Source organism: Scylla paramamosain, chromosome 18 (genome assembly GCF_035594125.1).
Source record: "Scylla paramamosain isolate STU-SP2022 chromosome 18, ASM3559412v1, whole genome shotgun sequence".
Taxonomy (NCBI): domain Eukaryota; kingdom Metazoa; phylum Arthropoda; class Malacostraca; order Decapoda; family Portunidae; genus Scylla; species Scylla paramamosain.
In genome coordinates this window covers 10,514,650-10,538,941 of record NC_087168.1, presented here as the reverse complement: position 1 = coordinate 10,538,941, position 24,292 = coordinate 10,514,650, and the positions used below count along the sequence as shown (strand labels likewise).

General features: G+C 39.2%; 2 protein-coding genes across 3 annotated transcripts in view; one reads left to right on the top strand and one right to left on the bottom strand.

Annotated features, from left to right (window-relative positions):
* Positions 1–23,176, top strand: part of LOC135109356 (probable methyltransferase-like protein 24) — a 143,897-nt gene extending 120,721 nt beyond the window's left edge. The window contains exons 4-9 of the mRNA XM_064020746.1: positions 16,667–16,785; positions 17,216–17,304; positions 18,545–18,715; positions 20,714–20,824; positions 22,387–22,561; positions 23,004–23,176. Coding sequence (XP_063876816.1) covers positions 16,667–16,785; positions 17,216–17,304; positions 18,545–18,715; positions 20,714–20,824; positions 22,387–22,561; positions 23,004–23,176 — 838 coding nt within the window. The remainder of the gene's footprint in view (positions 1–16,666; positions 16,786–17,215; positions 17,305–18,544; positions 18,716–20,713; positions 20,825–22,386; positions 22,562–23,003) is intronic.
* Positions 22,710–24,292, bottom strand: part of LOC135109090 (potassium channel subfamily K member 1-like) — a 27,571-nt gene continuing 25,988 nt past the window's right edge. Inside the window, exon 8 of one of the 2 annotated variants that reach the window (XM_064020153.1) lies at positions 22,710–24,292. This exon is cut by the window's right edge and continues 1,288 nt beyond it. Coding sequence is in view for 1 of the 2 variants with exons in the window: in XM_064020152.1 (XP_063876222.1) it covers positions 24,015–24,161 (147 nt within the window). In the remaining variant the exon portion in view is untranslated. The other variant, XM_064020152.1, reaches the window with a different exon arrangement.

Genomic DNA, 24,292 nt, shown 5'->3' with positions numbered 1-24,292 from the left:
GCAGATTTAGAGAGAATGAATGAATGGACGGATAGATGGCAAATGGAATTTAATATCAATAAATGCAAAGTGCTTAGCGTAGGTAGAGGAAACCCACACAATAGGTACACATTAAACAACCAAACTCTGGTAGGTACTTTAAGGGTACGAGAAAGATTTAGGAGTTATAGTTAACTCTGAACTCCGTCTAGGGAAACAATGCATAGAAGCCAGAAACAGGGTAAATGGGGTACTAGGATTCATTTTTGGGAGCGTTAAAAGTAGAAGGCCGGAAGTAGTATTAAAGTTATACTTGGCGCTGGTCAGACCTCATCTAGACTATGCTGTGCAGTTCTAGTCCCCACATTACAGGAAAGATATAGGTCTATTAGAATCAGTACAGAGGAAGAAACACATAATGATTATATTTGTTTCAACTACAGGATAATGATTAAAAACAGAGAAATGCAAAGCTATCTGCTAAAATTACCGTGTAGATATTCAAGGTCGTTGTGTCAACTTTCGATGATTCTCTTGACATCTCTTTTGAGCCTGGCACCTCAGTGGGATTTTTTTCTCTCTCTTTTTTTCCCTCTTGGCCAGTGACCCTCTTACGTAAAAAATAAAACAAATAAATAAATAAATAAATGCGCTAATCATAATTTACCGATTGTGAGAGGCCTGTACGACAATACTTATATAGAGGACCGTAAATGTACACAGTGCAATATGAATGGTGTAGGAGACGAATTTCAGTACCTTTTTAAATGTCCCTCTTTTCATAATATACGTAAGCGGTATTTACTGTGTATTTTTTTTAATACATATAAGATATAAGAACTGTTTGCAAGTAAATCTTATAATGTGGCCTTAAACTTGGCAAAATTCCTAACAGAAATAACATAATGTTTTGGGCAGAACTTTACTGTAACTGTTGTGATACCTAAGGGGAGCCATAATAGTATTCTGTAGTCATTATTGCTCCACACTGGGGTATTATAATGTCTATATAGAAACTCATACCCTGTTCATGGTTTGTGCGAGTAAATAAATTTTTTAAACCTTTAAAACACACACACACACACACACACACACACACACACACACACACACACACACACACACGCTCGTACGTACGCATGCACACACACACACACACACACACACACACACACACACACACACACACACACACACACACACAGTTTAGGTGCGCCTAAGGTCTGTCTCACCATCAAAACATTAAAAAAAAAAATATTTAAAAAAAAGAAACTCTAGGTAAGTCCCACTCCCCATTCCATGCAGAGCATGTACCTTAAAACGCTTTGTTGTATCATAAAAATTGTTTTTTTTTCAAATCCCAGAGATGATCAGTCAGGTTCTCTCTGTCTTCATAATTGAAGATATAGAATTCTTGATATACTCTCATCAGATCAATCGGAGGAGGCAGTACACACCTGCCGAAACGATAATTACTCCCTGTGAGGTCTAAAGCACTGTTCACGGGGTGCTGTGAGCTTATCATTAAACCCAGCTGTGACCTCACTGAACGTTTCCCTTTGTGTCTCACAACACGAGGGGGCAGTCACAGCCTGCCCTCTAAAGACAACTCTCTTCCTTCACATAAAGCTACAAGCTACTAATAACACATACACCCTTCACTCAAAAATTTCAAAATTATCATGGCGACTCGTAGACCAGCCTCGGAGTCCCCATCTGGAGAGGGGACCATAAATTTCCCCAGGTCGGACTGCCTTTCTGTCGACGACCCTAAGTGTCTTGACACCCCCCTCAACTTTTTCTTCATTAACTTCTGCAACATTCGCTGTCTAAGATCTTTAGAACACCACTTCTCCTCTTCTAAACCTCATCTTCTTTTCCTCACTGAAACTCAGGTGTCTGGGTCAACTGACAGTAGCTCCTTTTCTGTTCCCTCCTACTTTCTCTATCCTCATTTTCGATCCAAAGCTGGATGCTGCGTTTATGTGCGCAATAACTTAACCTGCTCTCGTGCCCACGCTCTTGAATCTTCCGAGTTTTCCACCATCTGGCTACGACTACAGAGTCACTCTCAAACTAAATTTATCTGTGCTGTATACCTCTCACCTAACTCCTCTGACTATAAGAAATTCTTTGACTACTTAACTTCCAAAGTGGAGCACATTCTGATCCACTTCCCTTTTACAGAGATCTCCATTCTTGGAGACTTCAATGTTCACCACCAGCTTTGGCTTTCCCTCCACTGACCATCCTGGTGAACTAGCCTACAACTTTGCTATCCTCCACGACCTCGAGTAATTGGTGCAATACCCTACTCATATGCCTGACCTTCTTGGAGATACGCCCAATATTCTTGACCTTTTCTTGACCTCTAATCCTTCTGCTTATGCTGTCACCCTTTCTTCTCCGTTGGGCTCCTTTGATCACAATATCATATCTGTATCTTGTCCTATTGCTTCAATCCCTCCTCAAGATCCCCTAAACGAAGGTGCCTCTGGCATTTTGCCTCTGCTGGTTGGGGGGACCTGAGGAGGTATTTTACTGATTTTCCTTGGAATGACTACTGCTTCCGTGTCAGAGACCCGTCTTTGTGTGCTGAGCATAACAGAGGTGATAATGTCTGGCATGGAGGCGTACATTCCTCACTCTTTTTCTCGACCTAAACCTTCCAAACCTTGGTTTAACACAGCTTGTTCTCGTGCTATACATGATAGAGAGGTGGCTCACAAAAGGTACTTAAGCCTTCCATCACCAGAATCCCATACACTTTATATTTCTGCCCGGAACCATGCCAAGTCTGTTCTCTAAGTAGCCAAAAACCCCTTCATTAATAGAAAGTGTCAAAACCTTTCAAGGTATAACTTCCCTCGTGACTTCTGGCATCTAGCCAAAAATATCTCCAATAACTTTGCTTCTTCTTCTGCTGTGGTAGACGGTCACTGTTCTTCTAAATCTATTAACAGTGGTGTTCTGTCCTGTCACCCACTCTCTTCTTATTATTCATTAATGATCTTCTAAACCAAACTTCTTGTCCTACCCACTCCTACGCTGATGATACTACCCTGCACTTTTCCACGTCTTTTCATAGACGTCCAACATTTCAGAAAGTAAACATTTCACGCAGGGAAGCCACAGAACGCTTGACTTCTGATCTTTCTAAAATTTCTGATTGGGACAGAGCAAACTTGATATTGTTCAGTGCCTCAAAAACTCAATTCCTCCATCTATCAACTCGACACAACCTTCCAGACAATTATCTCCTCTTCTTCAGTGACACTCAATTGTCCCCCTCTTTTACACTGAACATCCTCGGTCTGTCCTTTACTTATAATTTGAACTGGAAACTTCACATCTCATCTCTAGCTAAAACAGCTTCTATGAAGTTAGGTGTTCTGAGACGTCTCCGCCAGTTTTTTCTCATCCCCACCCCCCCAGCTGCTAACTCTGTACAAGGGCCTTATCCGTCCATGTATGGAGTATGCTTCACATGTCTGGGGGTGTTCCACTCATACTGCTCTTCTAGACAGGGTAGAATCAAAAGCTTTTCGTCTCATCAACTCCTCTCCTCTAACTGACTGTCTTCAGCCTCTCTCTCATCGCCGCAATGTTGCATCTCTAGCTGTCTTCTACCGCTGTTTTCATGCTAACTGTTCTTCTGATCTTGCTAACTGCATGCCTCCCCTCCTCTCGCGGCCTCGCTGCACAAGACTTTATTCTTTTTCTCACCCCTATTCTGTCCACCTCTCTAACGCAAGAGTTAACCAGTATTCTCAATCATTCATCCCTTTCTCTGGTAAACTCTGGAACTCCCTGCCTGCTTCTGTATTTCCACCTTCCTATGACTTGAATTCCTTCAAGAGGGAGGTTTCAAGACACTTATCCTTCAATTTTTGCGTGGCACACGTGAACAGTGATAAGGTCACCATTCCCTTGGCTTAGCGCATTAGCCACTAGAGAAAGGGAGACAGATGAAGTCTACAAGACGTAGACCTGCCATTAGAATTTTAACAAAGTTCTCAGTATATGTTGGGATTTTTATTATTGTTATTTCTATGAAATTAACTCAATTGCAGGGGAGAGAGAGAGAGAGAGAGAGAGAGAGAGAGAGAGAGAGAGAGAGAGAGAGAGAGAGAGAGAGAGAGAGAGGAAGGAGGTGTATAGATAGTTAAGTGGGTCTGTGGATTGGTGGGTGAGTGGGTGGGTGGAAAGATGGGTGGATGAATGGATGGGTCAGTGGATTAGTGGATGAATGAGTAGTTGGAAGGGTTAGATGGGGACTGTGTGTGTGTGTGTGTGTGTGTGTGTGTGTGTGTGTGTGTGTGTGTGTGTGTGTGTATGTATGTGTGTGGGCGCAAATGGACGGATGAGTGGATGGATGACGAGGTATATATGTGTGTGGGTGAGTACATGGATGGATGGGTTGGAGAGCTGAGTAGATGGGTGCGTGTGAGTGAGTTGGTGGGCGTTTGTGTATGAGTTGATGGTTCGCTAAGTGGGTGAGTAGGTGGAGTGTGTGGGTAATTGGGTGAGTGGACGAGGGTTCGATGATGGGTTTTGTATAGGCGAGTGGATGGGTGTACCCCTTCGTGAGTCTTGAACCATTTCGCAAGAGGCGTATCAACACATCTCCGGCACTGAACTGACTTCTTATTTGTATCGTTTTTCTCCTAGTTAACTATCTTGGGAAGAGGAAGATACGTGGACTTTCACTTTTTGTGCTCTTAACAAATCTTCTTTACACATAAAAAGGGAAATAAGTAAAATAGAAAATAAATGGTACGCGCAACCTTTTTTTTTTTTTTTACTTTAACTTCTGTTTTTTTTTTTTTTCTGCCAGCCTCATTTACACTTTTAAAAAATCTAATTAAGTAAAGGAACTTACCGCCTGCCGTATTACATGAGCTTCGCTGAGGAAGAAAGGGCGCTTACTGATCAACACTGCCATTTTGTGTGGCATGAAAAGCATGTTTACGTGTCCGAAGCGTGGCGAGGCGCGGTGGACAATGCGACAGTATTACCAGGGCCCATATTTTGAAATCTTTGGGGTTTTCATAAGAACTATTTTCAAAAAGCTGCGAAAATTATTAGTGAGAGTCCCATGGGTATTTTTCCATTGATGATGCAGGATCTTTATTTATTTATTTTATTTTATTTTTATTTATTTATTTTTTTTTATGTGTGCAGAGCGGCCAAGGGCATAAATAGAAGAAATCAGGTTTATATGGTATTAGAGGAGAGGAATCGATGAGACAAAAATCATTTCAACTACACTCTGTTTAGGAGGGCTGTGTGAGTTGAACTCCCTCATGCGTGAGAACAGTACTCATGGACGGATTAGATCCCTGTATAGAGTAAGCAACTGAGAGGAAAGAGTATTCCTGAAGGCAATACAAAATTAACTTCGTGGAAGCTACTACTACTACTACTACTACTACTACTATTACTACTACTACTACTACTACTACTACTACTACTACTAATAATAATAATAATAATAATAATAATAATAATAATAATAATAATAATAATAATGCTGCTTCTGCTGCTGCTGCTGCTGCTGCTGCTGCTGCTGCCGCTACTACTACTACTACTACTACTACTACTACTACTACTACTATTACTACTACTACTACTATTACTACTACTTTTTCTACTACTACTACTACTACTACTACTACTACTACTACTACTACTACTACTGTTGTTGCTGCTGCTGCTGCTGCTGCTGCTGCTGCTGCTGCTGCTTCTGCTGCCCCTTCTACTGCTATTACTACTACTACTACTACTACTTCTACTACTACTACTACTACTACTACTACTACTACTACTACTACTACTACTACTACTACTGCTGCTGCTGCTGCTGCTGCTGCTGCTGCTGCTGCTGCTGCTGCCGCTTCTACTACTACTACTACTACTACTACTACTACTACTACTACTACTACTACTACTACTACCTTAAGTTCAAAGTTAAGAGGGGACCTGATAGGAGTCTTTAAGTGGTATAAGGGGTATAACAAGGGGGGACGTAGGCAAAATTCTTAGGATCAGCAACCAGGACAGAAAAAGAAATAAGGGGTTCAAGCTTGAAAAATTTAGGTTTGAGAAAGAGATAGGAAGAAATTATTTCTCAGATAGAGTGGTAGATGAATGGAACGGACTCAGTAATCAAGTTGTTAGTGCTGAGACATTAGGGAGTTTTAAGAGAAGATTAGACGGATTTATGGATGGGGATGATCGGTGGAAATAGGTAGGCATATTTCATACTGGGAATGCCACGTGTAGGCCTGATAGCTTCTTGCAGCTTCCTATATTTCTTATGTTCTTATGTTCTTATGTACCTCCACCACCACAATCACCACCACCACCACTGTCATGGGACAAAAACTAAAGAAAATTAATTTAAATAGAGGAGAAATAGAAGTTAACATCATTCAATAATGATTGTTTAGTAAAGATTAACCTAAAGGAACGACAACGTTTCTAATGATATTTTTTTTTATTCGTAAATAAAACTTTGCATATATTTTCGAGTTCAATAATGATTTAGGACAAGGATATTAAATGAAACTGAAATCTAGAAATTGACAAATTATATTCATATTTGAGATGAGCTCTTGACTTGGCGCGGAAGAATACGTCTTTTCCCGCTGACGCCCGTACTATATGAAACCAGAAAACCGAGGTTCTTGGCTTTTGTTAAACAAGTCAGATAAAAAAATATCTTTCATAAGATGCTATAGATTAAGTGGAAAGCTGTAGAAAATGTTAATTTTATGTAGTTATGGAGAAATTCTGAGAATACTGTTTGTTAATAGACAGTGTTAGGGTCTGGCAATAAGTGGAACTGTTAGCTAAGATTTTCAAGAACAATCTGAGAGCAGAGAAGGATTATAAACTTTTAGGGACATTGAAAAAAATTAATATTAATAATGCCGGAAGGAACTAGTTTGTAGTGTTAGGCGATCTATATAAGGCCTGGCTGCACACCCCAGGACTTGTTGGCTAACCGACCATCATTGTCGACAAGTATGTTCGTCACGTGGTCCCAAGAATCTTGTATTGTTTAAAAACTTTGTTCATATGAAAATAATCATTTGAGCCAGAGATAAAATAATTACTTGAGAGAGTGGCTAACCTACCATCATTGTTGACAGAGAGAAGAAAATGTAAATTCCCTGGCCAGTTATCCATTTAGTATTAGGGGAATAATTTCAGGATGTAAACATAAATTCAGATTAGATAGGTAAATTCTCTTGGGATTAGGTATTAGTCAACACACCAGTGATAGACAACATATTTTGATGTAACACTAATACTACTTTGGAATGTTTAATACTGAAAATTAAGGTAACCCTGGGCACACTCAAATTAACTTTTTTGTAAATTATTAATTTAAAAATTTTCTCATTAATTGATTAGGGACATTGTCATTTTTCCTAGTATAGGATCCCACAACTCCAAGATAACAGAATAATCTACTAGATAAACCACTGTGTATTCAGAGAAAAATAATATGAATTCTTATATATATATATATATATATATATATATATATATATATATATATATATATATATATATATATATATATATATATATATATATATATATATATATATATATATATATATATATATATATATATATATATATATATATATATATATATATATATATATATATATATGCACAGATAGATAGATAGATACTTATATTAAATATTAGGCATAAAGTCATGGCTGGTGGCATCTATCTTTAATTTTAACAACCGCTCAAACTAAAGTTGAAAAAACAAAGTAAACAAAACAATAACAAAATTATTATCCAAGTTAATAAAGATAATAATCAAATTGAATTTTCATATCAAAAGAAATACTGCAAAACTAATCAAAAAACCGTCCCCACCCCCCTCACCCCTCCCCCGTGTCACCACCATTCTCATTACGGCCAGGAAAGGCATGACATTATAGGGTTACAAAGAACACTGATAGGGAAACGCCTCTGGCCTTTAAAAATCTTTAGTGATGCAAGTTTTTGGTATCTCTTATTGATGCTGTGATCACTTCCGACTGTTCCGTTCTTTCACTGATACTCTTATTTTTGCGCACGAGGGCGTTTGTATGAGTTCATTGGAACAGTAGTGTCCAAACTGGGGATCATGGGCCACGGGAGGGGCCATACAGTAAAATTTTGGGGGCCATAAACTGAGGTTATGTATACATAAAAATTCCAAAGCTCACCACACTAGAACAATATGATGTGGAATGAATAAAATTAAAGGCATTGCCGGAGTTTTTTTTTTATAATGGACCTAAATAAATGTAGGACTACAGACATTCACTGTAGTCACGAGATGTGATTGGGGGAAAGAGGGGGGCTATGAATGAGGATCATATTATGAAAAGTGAGTAAAAATCAGAAGTCTGGGAATCGCTGCATTAGAGGAGCTATGATGGCTGATAATAAGAACATGTTAAGAAAGAACCGTCTCAGTAGCGTAACCTTCCCCTCGAGGCTGTAAAACAATGGGATGGAACGCTTTTGAATTCATCACTCAGGCTGCAGGTCGTGCCTTTAATGCATGTGTGAGACTTGATGAAAGTATAATTTTTCATCATGCTGTAAGAAATGATATGTTAATTACATCTTCCCGGTTCATAGAGACATTAAATTAATTGTAGGAAATAAGCTTACAATTAGCCATTGCTAGTATTGCGCAAAATGTGTAGTCTTGCAAAGAACTTAGCTAACATCGTCGAATACTGCGCCATGCTATTAAATGTTTAATTGCTAATGTTTCTCTCCAGTCTTATTGAATTATTGTGTAGCAGGTTTCAAGAATAATGTTGGAAGACACGTGTGGTAACAAAGGAAGTGGTTTGCTTAGTAAAATAATGAGGGGCTATTCAATGAAATAACAGATGCACTCCATATTTTCATTAGCATTCAGAGGATTAACTCTATGAATGCTATATGATTTGTGTTATATTTTACCCAGTCAAAAGAAATAAGCTTTTGCTCACCTCTGATTAGTGTAAAATATGAATCTGTTCATCCATGAGGCGGATTTCCAGTAGGTTTACTGTTTCGCATAGTTCAGCTTATAATATGAGAAGATAATGATATGTAAGAACAAAATTATCCCTCGCACATACGTAAATTATGTTCAGCCAGCGCCTGTGATCTTGGCAATCTAGTAATTAATGCCTTTAGTGCATACCTTCTGCTGCTTCCTGCGTCTGTCTCGCCAAACCAGGAGGGAAAAAATAAGTAATTGTAGGCACCTGAACACAGGACAGTAACAACTGAATGATCTAATGCACCATCAGCACATCACCACAGACGGCTCGTAACACATCCATTGCTCATCCACTGAAACATAAAGGCATGGTAACATAAGGGAAGCAGCAAGAAACCAGTAAACCTAAAGATCGCAGTCCATGTCTGAAACATACATACATATGTATATTTACCTAACATCACTATGCAAAAATTTATGTGATCTTTCAAAGTTCCATACTGGCTCAGCACGAAGAACAAGATTACTATGCATGTCTATTCCAGTCATCTACCACGCTCTTTGCGACCTGCTTTTTTTTTTTTCTCTCTCAATTATTAATTAATTGTTATTATTCTTTCTTTCTTTCCTTCTTTATTTCCTTCTTTTTTTATTTATTTATTTGCTTTATTTTATTTATTTATTATTATTATTATTTTATCATTTTGGTGAAGTATTGTTGATATTCTTTGCCCTTGAAGTTGGTCGAACAGTAATATTTTGCTTTCTACTGATTAATGTGCACGTTTTCCGGAGTCGATGACACCCGAGGGAGTGTTTTGATAGCGACAACATAACTTATGATGATAGAGATGAAGTTAGTCACACTTGGTCACTATAAACTACTTAACGTCCGTCTTAATAAGTTCAAGTTTAGTAATGCACTTCCTCCTTTTTTTCTTTCATCACATTGTAACCAACTGTAGAATTGCCCTCTTACTCTCTGGGCAGTTATCGGAAATTAAATGTCTGACATCACCTTGTGCTACAAGATTCAAGTAACGCCTTCAGGTAAACAGTAACACACACACACACACACACACACACACACACACACACACACACACACACACAAACACACACACATTCAAACAGGTCACATATAAGAAAAAGGCAAGTAATGTGAAATAATTCTGACTGTGATCCAGAGTAACAATCGCCAGAGGTGTACGATGTCAGGCAGTGGCCAATTCCTGAGCGGAAACAATATGGAGTCTTTACGTTATCCTGCATTTTGTTGTATCATCCGTATGTTCATCGTTTGCATTCCAATGCCATCATCCCTCATGCTGATTTCCTCTGTGTTTTATCTGTGCTGAGGACGCCTCAAGACGCTCGCAGAAGGACTATTTCCAAATCACCAAAAAATATGAAAAGTGTTCTCATGGATCTTTTTATTTTCAATGATGAAGCGAAATTATCGTTGAGCTCTTTCTTAAATTATGAAAACAGACTTGAAAACCAAAGAACTTCCACTAGACCCTGCTGAAAATAGTGCATCCAAAACTTTTGAGAATCCATTCTTTAGCTACCGTCAACTTATCTGTAACCACACTTATTTTGTACTCCAGGCACAGGCTGTATAAATGTATTTCTTGTGAGACACTTATCAAGTTCTCTGGTGTACTCAAAAGTTCATAAGTTTGATGGATTATACTTCTTTTAGGATCTGTTCGTGTTTGGTTTATATTGGGCCACCCTAATATTTTACCTCCGTTTTCTATGAAACACGCAAGCACGTTCTGAAAGATTGAATGGCATTCTATAATATTTCCATATAATCTTCTCGTTTCTTGACTTTTTTGAGAATTTGTGTGCATAACTTTATTTCTATAAATATATAGTTATCTCGGCTTTAGATAAGGAAGCTGACACACACAGCCTTTACTGGACACGAAGGTTGCGAGAAGTCCCCCGCCCGCCGCAGTGAAAGGGTGAGGTGACCAGGAAAATGTACCAGGAAAAAGTGTTGGAATTTTGACATTACGCAGTGAGAAGAGAAACACCTTGATTATCAACAGTCCTGTGGCTCATCATTTCTGCTTTCAACTCCTGACGGGATGAAGCAGGTTCTTAGGTTCAGCTCTTGAGTTGTAATAATTACAGGTGTCCCTTTAGCTAGACGCCTCAGAAGGGACAATACCTCCAAACTTACCCAAAGAGACGCGCACCGAAATATTTACTGAAATATGTTGACCCTCAAACAGCGCCCTCACCCATTCCCCCTGATAGTAATGCCCCCTATTGCCCTCACCACCGCCACCACCACCACCACTACCACCACCACGATGTCAGTGACTATTCTTTCTTCAGGTGACTTTCGCGCAGAGAAGAGCTCTGCCCCTGGGCTTCCTGTGCGGCGTGCTGGCGGGATTCACTGTCTTCTCTCTGTGAGTAAATACTACCATTGCTCCTGTGTGTATATTGAAGTCTCGAAAAAAAAAAATAGATAAATACATGCAATCAAACCTAAGATGTAAGCGTATATATATATATATATATATATATATATATATATATATATATATATGCAAAACTCTGCGGATGCGAAGCCGAGTATGTTTTTATCGTAAAATACAGTTGCAGATAAATTTGCAAGGCCTAAAATATTAGTATTTGTGGATTACTTTTACCTTCATACCTGAAGGTATGAAGATGCGGATTACTTTTACCTTCATACCCGTGGCAGCGGATGTGGATGTGGATCAGTTTTACATATCACCTTCATACAGAGTGAGTCGTATCTGCGACACAAAGCTCCACAAGGGAAAGAGTGAAGAGGAAGAAATATAGATAAATAGAAAAAGAGATATATTAAGAAGTAATAAAATGCACAGATACGAGTATTTTGAGATTGTATAAACAGAAAATGTAATCGGGGAAGGGGAGTACAGTGGGCAAGGTGATGGAGGGAGTAGAAGTGGGAAGGGAGGAATGTACGGATGGAAAACGAAGAGGAATATGGTGCAGGAAAAACGGGATAAATATACGTACTACGTCCTCTCTCTCATTCCTTTCCTCTCCCTTCCTCCTCCGCCTTGCCTCAAACCTCTCTCCCTGTTCCTTCCCCTGCCCTTATCTGCACTAGACAAAGTGACAAGGGAGACCTCATTCCCTCCCCATCTCACTCACTCCATGACACTCACTCTCCGTACTTCCTCACTCTCTCTAAGTCTTGTATAATTCCATTTTCATTTTTACTCAGTCTCTTCTACTTAGTAATTTTCATGATTCTTTTTTACTCTCTCATTCTCACACTTCATCTTTCGCCAACGTTCACACTCACTCTTGTTTGACTTCTCTCACTCACACTGACTCTCACTCAGTCTCACTCACACTCACACTTAATCTTTCACTTGTCATATTTTAACGCACATTTGTTTTCTCCTTCACCTTAGCTCTCACTCATCCTTATTCTCACTGACTCCTTCCTATCTTCAGCTAATCTTATCCTATTAAGGGGAGTACAGGGGCCAAGGAGATGGAGGGAGTAAAAGTAGGAATGGTGGGGATGTGGGTGAATAGAGGTAGAGCGAAAAAGAACAAGGCACAGGAAAAACTGCATGGCTTCACGAAGGGGAAGTCTTGCCTGACAAATTTGTTAAGTTTTTACAGTAAGGTGTACGAGGCAGTAGATAATGATGATAGTTATGATATCTTATATCTGGACTTTAGTAAAGCATTTGACAAGGTACCCCATCAAAGGCTCCTGAGAAAGGTTAGGGCACACGGGATAGATGGGAAGGTGTTAGGCTGGATAGGGTCATGGCTTAGTGACAGGCGACAGAGTGGTAATAAACGGCTCGAAATCCGAGTGGGGTCATGTAATTAGTGGGGTGCCACAGGGATCAGTATTAGGGCCATTGTTATTTCTAATATATATCAATGACTTGGATAGTGGAATTAGTAGTGATGTTAGTAAATTTGCGGGTGACACAAAGATTAATTAGGTCAAAATCGGATGCCATTGCCTTGCAGGCAAATTTAAATAGAATGAATGAATGGACGGATAGATGGCAAATGGAATTTAATATCAATAAATGGAAAGTGCTTAGCGTAGGTAGAGGAAACCCACACAATAGCTACACATTAAACAAGCAAACTCTGGTAGGTACAGGGTACGAGAAAGATTTAGGAGTTATAGTTAACTCTGAACTCCGTCTAGGGAAACAATGCATAGAAGCCAGAAACAAGGTAAATAGGGTACTAGGATTCATTTTTAGGAGTGTTAAAAGTAGAAGGCCGGAAGTAGTATTAAAGTTATATTTGGCGCTGGTCAGACCTCATCTAGACTACGCTGTGCAGTTCTGGTCCCCACATTACAGGAAAGATATAGGTCTATTAGAATCAGTACAGAGGAGAATGACTAAAAGGATACAGGGGATGAGGAATATTCCTTACGAGGCGAGGTTGAAGCTGTTAAATTTACATTCTTTAGAGAGACGTAGGTTAAGAGGGGACCTGATAGAAGTCTCTAAGTGGTATAAGGGTTATAACAAGGGGGATGTAAGCAAAATTCATAGGATCAGCAACCAGGGTAGAACAAGAAATAACGAGTACAAGCTTGAAAAATTTAGGTATAGGAAGGAAATAGGAAAAAATTGGTTCTCAAATAGAGTGGTAGATGAGTGGAACGGACTCAGTAATCATGTTGTTAGTGCTAGGACACTAGAGAGCTTTAAGAGAAGATTAGACAAGTTTATGGATGGGGATAATAGATGGAAATAGGTAGGTATATTTCATACAGGGACTGCCACGTGTAAGCCTGGTCGCTTCTTGCAGCTTCCCTTATTTCTTATGTTCTTATGTAAAAACGGATATTTATTATCCAGTACTTCTCTCCATCTAATTTTTCACTCTCTCCTTATCCTTCCTGCTTATATTCATTCCCTCTGCTCTCTCCCCACACTCCTTTCTTCTTCTTCCTTCACTCTTCCTCTTCTTCCTTGGCCATGTATTCTTCTTCCCTCGTTACGAACTCCCTTCTTCTCCCTTCCTCCCTTTGTTCCACAGTACGAGTACCTCTCTCCCCATGTTTCTTTCCTCTCCCTTCCTCTGTCGGGTCTCAGACTTCCCTCCCTCCCTCCCCTTAATCTCTCATCAACTCACGCTTATTTTCCATTCGACTCATCCACGCTTTACCTCACTCTCACTGAAACTTAGCCTACTGCAACTCACGCTCATGACTCACAGACACTCTCTCTCCCTCTCTCTCTCTCTCTCTCTCTCTCTCTCTCTCTCTCTCTCTCTCTCTCTCTCTCTCTCTCTCTCTCTATTTGCTGATAAAGAAAAAGATCTTGATGTCGTTGTGTCAAACGACCTAAAGCCGAGTCAACACTGCACAGAAACAGTAAAGACGGCAAATAAATTAGTAGGGTTCATTGGAAGAACCTTTGAATTTAAATCAGAAAAGGTTATACTTGCCTTATATAACTCACTGGTGCGCCCTCATCTAGAATACTGTGTACAGTTCTGGTCACCATACTACAAAAAAGACATTGAAAAACTAGAAAAGATACAGCGCAGAGTCACAAAGATGATTCCAAGATTGCGCAATAAGCCGTATGAGGAACGACTGGAAGAACTAAACCTATTTAGTTTAACAAAGCGCAGGATAAGAGGAGACCTAATTGAAGTGTTCAAAATTTTCAAAGGATATAGTAACATTGATGCACATAATTATTTTACCATTGATCATTCTAACCTAACAAGAAATAATGGATTCAAGATTATACCCAAACGTTTTAAATCCCACGAGGCCAAACATTTCTTCTTTAATCGTATAGTAAATATATGTAATAAACTTCCTGCCGAAATTGTAAACAGCAATACTATTGAATCATTCAAAAATAAAATAGACAAATATTTAAAAGCAAATCCCCAACAAGCTCTCTTCTTGTCCGAATAATTACTAAATTCACTATTAAACTCTTATTCAACAGACACCATTTTTAATATAACTTGTATTAACTTTGAGATAGGCGTATAGAGTTCACCGTAGGGTGAATAGTAGAACTTCCTTTCATCCTTTCCTATGAAAATTTCCATGTCAGTTTTTCCATACTGCATGGTACTTTTCCCAACTATTTCCATGCCAGCGCAAGCTGGAGGGAGTGGTGGGTGGGGAGGAGCCTTCTGCTATGCTGTCCTGTCTCTCTTCACTGTAGCTAGTTAGAAGTAGTTACCAAACAGCCTTGCAAGGACCAAAAGGTCTGTTGCTGTTTGGCTTTCCTTTGTATTCCTTTGTATTCCTTTGTATCTATCAATCTGTCTATCTATCTATCTATCTATCTATCTTTCTTACTGAGAATGGGAATGGAATTGTACGAGAGCGTGAGGAAAGATGGAGAGTGAATGGTAAGGAATGAGTGAGAGGGAGAGAGCGAGGTATCATTCCCATGTCCCTTTATTGTGGACAGGTTCCCCTGTTACATCTGCCTCTACATTCTTAAAACATATGTAGTATTTTTTTTTTTTTTTTTTTACTTCTTTTATTACATATTTTTCTTTTTATCTCTTTTTTCTCTTGTCTCTTTCCTCTCTGAAGCTTCGTGTCACAGAGAAGGCGCACTGTGTATGAAGGTGACGTGTAAAAATTATCCGCAACCGCTGCCACATTTGCAAATATAAATATTTTAACCAAAAATTTACCCACATCTGACTTTGTGAGAAATACATATTTGGCTCTGCATCCCCATCCGCGGAACTCTAAAATTTAGTTTTAGATAATAATAATAATAATAATAATAATAATAATAATAATAATAATAATAATTATTATTATTATTATTATTATTATTATTATTATTATTATTATTATATATATATATATATATATATATATATATATATATATATATATATATATATATATATATATATATATATATATATATATATATATATATATATATATATATATATATATAGGATTTCAAGTGATTGATATAGATAGCTTCCAATATTTTAATGTCCGTATGTGCGTCAGCTTTAATATACTGAAATCCTTCTCCGTAAATGGATGATCATATGTGTCTGAATGCATTCTTATTGCTGAGAATGAGGGATGAGCTAACTGTTTCAGTGTACGTATAAAATTACCTTCATGTTCACTGACTATATGTTAAATTCTTCTTGGTTTCTCCAATATGTCGAGTCTTACAACTCGAACAAGTATTGAAAGTGATGGCAAGCTCTGCATTTTGTATTTTCGTCTTTGCTTAGATATAATTAAATATTCATCGAAAAAATGTTCACAGATAATATTCACATTAAAATAGTAATATTGGAAGTAGTAATAGTAGTAGTAATAGTAGTTATAGTTGTTGTTGTTGTTGTTGCTGTTATTGTTGTTGTTGCTGCTGTTATTGTTGTTGTTGCTGCTGCTGTTGTTGTTGTTGTTGTTGTTGTTGTTGTTGTTGTTGTTGTTGTTGTTGTTGTTGTTGCTGCTGTTGCTGCTGCTGCTGCTGCTCCTGTTGCTGCTGCCGCTGTTGCAATAGTAGCAGTGGTAGTAGCAACAGTAGTACCTAGTTGATATTCGTGCCACTGCCGTCGCCTTCTGTGTGGCATTGTTGATGTCTCCGTGCACCACAATGTTTCATTGATGACGTCCACCTGCTAATTCAGGGTGCATCAGCATCTCCAAACACTTCTGTCCGGCCTGCACGTGCGGCACCAAACACAAGACCCTGTTTGGAGGGAGTGGGAGAGGGACTGGCGGGCCCCTCAGGAGGACGAGGACTGGGGTAGGTTTTACACTTCGTGTTATACCCCCACTGTATCGAAAAAGGCTTCTGCTTGTTTCCACTCAATTTTGATTCAGAGTTTTAAGCTGTAAATGTAATCAGAAAAACTGTCAGTCATAAAGAAAAGGTAGGTTGCCCTCTTAGTGTATGATCTATGTTTTGTTCAAGACTTGCCTCAATTCCATTGGAATTTGAGTTTTAAGCTAAAGCAATATTTTAAATCCAAAAAAAGTCATAAAAGGAAAGATAGGTTGCTCTTATAATATAGTATAGTTTAGTTTGTTCAAGACTTTTATTTCTTGTTCCGTTCGAATTTAAGTTTTAATATGTCAAGTCATGTACATCAGAAAAAAAAAAAGTTAATGATGAAGGAAAACGCTTCTTATAGATCACGCAGAGTTTAACGGTCTTCATTATCTGGCTCATGCAGGGAGGATCAACTGTACTGCGCCTCAAATGAGAAATGCTGATGATTACTACAACCTCATCGACCGCCACCAGCTACACTGTGAGAAGCCGGTGCGTTTTTTGACATTTTTCTTCACTTTTTTTCTTTTTTCAAGATAAATTGCACACACATCAGAAGAGCTGTACTAGTAGACATGTTGTGTATGAAAGGGCCAATTTCACAGTTGTTTGGTAACGTTACCAACTGAAAGCCTAACAAACTTGATCACGGGCATCACCAACACCTCGATCTGATTCCACAGTCATTATTTTCGTGATTTCGGAAATCCCCAACTTGGTGACGATCATAACAAAACGAAGACCTGTGATTCGGTAATGTCGGGATGCTGGAGCAGCTTCATTAGACAAATTGAGTCAATTATTGGCATAAGAAAAGACCACACCAGCACCTGAAAAAAAAAAAAAAAACATGGACATATGTCACTGATGCCTCCAACACGTCTGCTGCAATGTTTATATTTTCTTCTTTAAATTCTTCACTTTGAATATCTGTAGCATTCGCCAAATTGTTTTGTAAACTCTACTTATGGTGCACAACAGAGTTTGTTGTAGGCTGTCGTGCAAGCAGATCTGGTTTATCCTTGATGTATTGGTTATAAATTCCACATTGATCATTTATATAGATCATTAATGGTGATTAACCACGCACTGTCATAGCTGCTTGTTTTATGCCGACCAGACGCATAATAAATCATCTACTGTTTCTCTCTCCTCATTATTTTACACATGCATTGTTAGACTAAAATATTTCTCTTAGGTGACAAATTCCATATATCCTACGCGCATGTCAGGACAATTACTGAAGTTTGGCCAAGGATGTGTACTAAATGAAATAAGGGGACAGGTACTGAAGTTTTCGGGTCGTCTTCATCAGTTGATGAAGTGAGTGTTGCTGCTGTGTTAAATTATCTTAATATATAATTCAGAGAATAATGCAACCACAGTGAGATAAGGACTCGCGCTATTTCAAAAAATAAAAATGCATTGATAAGCTCCACTGGGGAGGTGCCCCAGCTCCAAGGCTGCGTTACCAGTCTTGGTGAATACTAATAACTAAAGCCATACTTTTCTTCGTTTTTTTTTTTTTCTTGAAAGGATAAATGTTGTCTTTTCAAGAGAGAGAGAGAGAGAGAGAGAGAGAGAGAGAGAGAGAGAGAGAGAGAGAGAGAGAGAGAGAGAGAGAGAGAGAGAAAGAGAGAGAGAGAGAAACACACACACACACACACACACACACACACAGTATAATTGTTGCCAACATTCTAACAAAGGTACTGGTGTGGGTGTGTTGCAGGTGATGGTGGGCGGTCAGCTTTTGCCCGACAGGACCTACTTCAGCGGGGAGAAGTGGATGTGCATGGATGACAGGTTCAGAGTGGAGCCTGGCCGCTGTGTTGTTCTCTCCTTCGGGATCGGTGAGGACTTCTCCTTCGATGACGATCTAGACAAGAGGTTTCAGTGTAATGTGAGTACCACCATCCTTTCCCTTCTAAGTTAAAATATTCTGACGTTACTTAATCTAACCTGACGACGATCTAGACCAGGTGGTTACCTACCTTTTTGTTCCTCTGTATACCTTGGACATTTTTTGGTCATGTACATTTACACCTATTAGCATATTAATAACAGGAATAACACTAAACCTCTCATGATTTCATTGTCACCAACCTAACACACCTGGCCTTCCAAAGGGCACATTTTTGTTAATTCCTTCCTCTTACATCACCTCCACCCATACTGCTCGTCAAACACTACAATTCACTTTTACGTTTTCAAGTTGTGCTGTACTCGAAAGTATACGTAAAATGGTCGAGTAAGTGAAGTCCAAGTATTATATTGTGCACGTAAGTATGAGTACATGTACCAACTTGGGAACAAGCCTGATATTGATGACATCATTTTTTTTTTTTTATATTGGATATTTTTGTCGTTTTATTTATTTTCTTGTGTAGTGTTTTTTTTTTTCTTTTTTCTTTTTTCTTTTTTTTTTTACGAAGCTACGACAACAGTGCTGGTGAAGAGTAACGTAACGTTATCACACCTTCACTAGCTGTGTCAGTAGAACTGACTCCGGCCGGTGCCGCCCGCCAGTCTCGAGTCAGTACTATACACGTCCCGTACCTTTTATTTTCAGGCATAGTTCACATTAAGGCCACGGGAAGTTCCATAATAGTGAAAAAAAAATTGTTACTCACCCTACTCTTGATATAGTTTAAATAAGAGTTTTGCTTGTTAAAATGAAGAAGTTAGAAAAAAAATTGTGCAATCTGACTACATATTACAACATATATTGCACAGTAGCAGTTATTCTTTGAGACCCAATGTACCCCCTGAAAATGCAAATATACCACTTGGGGTACATGTACCCCAGGTTGGGAACCCCCTGATCTAGACCAATAATAGCCTGGGTGCATGGTGCACCCCAGAGTGCATGAAAGGATGCTTCTCCATAGGAAATAATGGGGTACATGACATGGCCAGTGTGTATAAGAGCGCACAGCAGGAAAAGATATTTTAGGAAGAAAATTGTGTCATGTAAGAAATTAATTCAAATCGAGATTAAAGTTATATAGATTTATGTATAATGCATAATATTACACTCAGACGCAACTCGCGCCTCACAGGTTGGAGATATGACATTTTGTTTTATCATACATGTAGCGCCCATGTAACAATTATTTAGCACTGATAGTGCTAGGTATATTTCTGTTTTAAATAAAGACGTAATACTTTTATTTATATATTTTCAGTATTAAAACTAGAGAAAAATGTGAAATATTTAGGTCATTTTTTGGTAATTAATCGTCTAAAGCGCTAGGGTACATGAATTTCTCAAGAGCTCCCGGAAGGGTGCATGAACTTAGGAAAGATTGGGAACTATTGATCTAGACATTTCATTGCAAGTGAACACACTTCAACACTCTTACCTTATATAATCTAACCTTACCTTATCCTATGTTATCTTACCTAATCTAACCTAACTTAATCTTACTTTGCATTCATTATCTTTCTCTTCTTTACCTAACCTAACTTAACATTTCCTTATCCTACCTTACCTTACCATACCTCACCTCACCTCACCTCTTCTCACCTCTGCCACCTCTCTCATCTCACCTCACCTCACTTCATCTCACTTTACCTTACTTTACCTTATTTTACCTCACCCTACCTTACCTAACAAAAAATTATTGTAAGGGCAATAAATCTCTTGCTGCGACATGAGAATGCCTATATGCACTTTTTAAGCTCCATCCTCGAACCTGCAGGTTGTAACCACGCTTCAATAGATAATTTAAAGTTATTGTTCCCTCTTAATACAAAGTGGACGGAGCTTTAGGAAAAATATAATCATAGTTTTTCATGCAGATACAAAGGACGCCTTGTGTATACCTATGACTCTGTGTATATCATGTACATTAACAAACAGGGGATCTATAGACTGTTATGGTACTTGCATTGACAGGTGCATGCCTTCGATCCCACCATCAGGAAGCCAACACACCGACGCTCTCCCAATGTAATGTTTTACGATATAGGCATCGCCAGCTATGATCGCCTCCACACCAAGCCGAAGGTTAGTTAGAAATTTGTGTGTGTGTGTGTGTGTGTGTGTGTGTGTGTGTGTGTGATTCACCAAAAACCTTGAAGATCACGTACCATAAGTGCTATTATTCTTTCGGAGAGTTCTTAATGCTCATGTAATCGGATCTATACGTAAGACTAAGACCTTTCACTCATCACACACGCCAGTGTCTTGCTCAAGGAGGACAGGTGGCTGCTTGCACATCAATAAATATATGTGCAACCAATGGACGGCCCAGTGACAGGCGAGGAGCAGAGTGTGTGTTTATCGGGGCAGCGAGGAAAGACATGTTTGGAATCGTCACCCGACATCAACATAGAAATATCTTTGAGGGTTGTTTATTATCATTCGTCGACTTGTGGTGGGTGCTAGTGTGTCTGTTGACGATCACTTGACGTCAGTCCTCCAATGGGCGGCGAAATGAGCGAGGTCTGATGCGCCTGAAATGAAATTAAGTGGCAAAACGAAAAATCATTTCTTTCTGAGGTGCCAGCTATTCTAAAGTAGCAACTAACACTGCTTTCCGTGTATGGGTGGGTTACACTTTTGATCCATCCACCTTCCTCCTAATTTAGTGGTACTTTCATCCAAGTAATCTCTTTCCTAGCTCCAGTCTCCTTCCACCTAACTTCATCTTCCTCCTTTCCAGGATCCTTTCTTCTAACACCAAGCTCTTTTCTCTTAATTAACTCTCATCTCTATCTAAAACAGCTTCTATGAAGTTAGGCACTCTGAGATGTCTCTGTCAGTTTTTCTCACCGTTCCAGCTGCTAACTCTGTACGGGACCTTATCCGTCCATGTATGTAGTATGCTTCACATGTCTGGTGAGGTTCCACTTATACCGCTCTTCTAGACAGGGTGAAATCAAAAGCTTTTCGTCTCATCCTCTCCTCTAACTGACTGTCTTTAGCTTTTCTCATCGCCGCATTGTTGCATCTCTTGCTATCTTCTACCGCTATTTTCTTGGTAACTGCTCTTCTGATCTTGCTAACTGCATGCCTGCCCTCCTCCTGCGGCCTCCCTGCACAAGACTTTCTCCTTTCTCTCATCCCTGTTCTGTCCACCTCTCTAATGCAAGAGTTAACCAGTATTCTCAATCATTCATCTTTTTCTCTGATAAAATCTGGGATTCCTTGCCTGCTCCTGTATTTCCACCTCCCTGTGACTTGAATTCCTTCAAGAGGGAGGTTTCAAGACACTTATCCTTCAATTTCTGACAACCGCTTTAGAACTTATTCGGGGACTGGCATCTCAATGAGCTTTTTTTTTTTATTGGATTTTGTTACCCTTGTCCAGTGTCCCTCCTACATAAAAAAAAAAAAAAGCTCCTTCCTATTATCACCAGACTCCTTCCTCTTAACCTCATGCTTCTCCCTTTTAACTCCAAGTTCCCTCATAACACCACACTCCTTTCTCTTAAAACCTCAGGCTCTTCCCTCTTGACACTAAACTCCTTTATATCAAAACCTCATTCTTCTTCCTCTTAAACTCATGTTCCTTTCTCTCTTATCTGCAGGCTCTTAACTCTTCTTTTCTCTCTCCGGTCCTTCAGATGGCAAGGTACATGACAATCCTGAAGTTGCTGCAGCTGGAGAACACTACCATCGACTACCTGAAGCTGGACGTGGAGGGCTTCGAGAACCACTTCTTCAGGGACGTCATCAGACACGCGCCCAACCTGCTAAAGAACGTGAAGCAGATCGGAGTGGAGGTTCACGTTGATAGAGGTTTGTCCAGACACATTAATCCTTTCTCTCTCTCTCTCTCTCTCTCTCTCTCTCTCTCTCTCTCTCTCTCTCTCTCTCTCTCTCTCTCTCTCTCTCTCTCTCTCTCTCTCTCTCTCTATTATTATTATGTGAAAATAAAACAACAACACATAATGATAACAATCTATGTAATATTTCCAAAGTCATTGTACAAGAAACAAAAAGATGGAATGCCTAGGTCTTTAGAAACTATGCATTATCCATTCCCTTTCCAGTTTTCATATACAGACTGTATCTGGAAGAAACCCTCAATCATTTATCAAAAATACTTCTTTCTAAATGACGTATCAAAAGTTTAACAACCTACATACTCGTATACTGTGTGGCTGCTTTAGTATTGAGCTGCACTGTAAAATCGGTCACTCCATCGGTCAATCAAGTAACCAATCGTGTTTCGTCGCAGATGCGTCCATTATGCGGCAGAAGATGTGGGCATACTTCGGATACCTCAAGTGTTACGGCTTCAAGGTTATGTTCAGTGAAATCAACCCGGTTACGAAGTTAAGGTTCTCCTTGAGGAACCACGAGAGATCCTGCTGCTATGAGGTGGTGTGGGCGAGGGAGCGTCAGTGGTGATCCCTCCGTCCTCTTGCCAGGTAACTTGTGTGTGTCAGTAGCAGGGAAGCACCGAGCCGGTCCTGGTAGAGTGCAGGTGTTTGGACGTGTGAATGTGTGTCTTTGATTCCCATATTTTTATTCTCTTCGTATTTGAAATCTTGACGCGGAAGTACTATCGGGTCATCTATCATATGTTATACTTTATGTTAGTTTTAAATCTCCACCTAAAGTAGACAGTGCTTAGAATCACATACAGGAATAACATCACTTTTAGTAAACAGAATTCACTTCATATCTACTTGTTTCTTATTTGCTATCCAAATTAGTAATTTCATCGTCATAACACGGCAAACGAAACATTTATGAACAATTATAAACATTTTTTTGTGTGTTTGGATGTAATAGCATTGCAAACATTTGTTGATTTGAGTGATAATTATGATATTAGTTTACAAACATACTTACGTGCTCTGGTTGTATTGGATCCCTAAACTATATTCACTTTGTATGACAGGTAACTGAACATGTTTGGCAACAGATGACTGGTCGGAAGACAATAATTTTCTTGAATATTAAAGCACTACCGTAATTTTTAGTATAGTGTTTCTTTGATTCAAGTAGACACGTACAGCATTCCACGCTACAAAGTACACGAAATGCAGGAAATGACGTGGAATGAAACTTGTATGACTCAAGGTTTCATAATCAGTTTTTTGTAATGTTCATCACTGCATTATTTTAAAGAACTGCCACTCAAGAGTCAGTTAGGTAGTGTTGGTGAACATAGAGACAGAGGCGCTGGAGGAGCAGGCGTTGTGCCGGGCGGGGGTATAAGCAGAGATGTGGCACCGACAGGTCATGGCGACACCTTTTCTTTGTTGTTGATGGCAAGCTTTTCTTTGCTGGCGCCGCAGTGTTCGCTGACTTTCTCGTCCGTGACATCGACACTACATTCACTGGTGCTCTTGTAGATTCCGGGCAGCATGGAGTTACTCAAATTAAACTGTCAGCGGTGAGGAGAGAACAGATGGGTGAGTCATTAAAGAAAAGAGCTTTTTTTTTTTTCGTGAGATCAAAGTAGCATGCAGCAGCGTACGTAAATGGCCAGCATTTAACTTATGTAATTAGTTATTG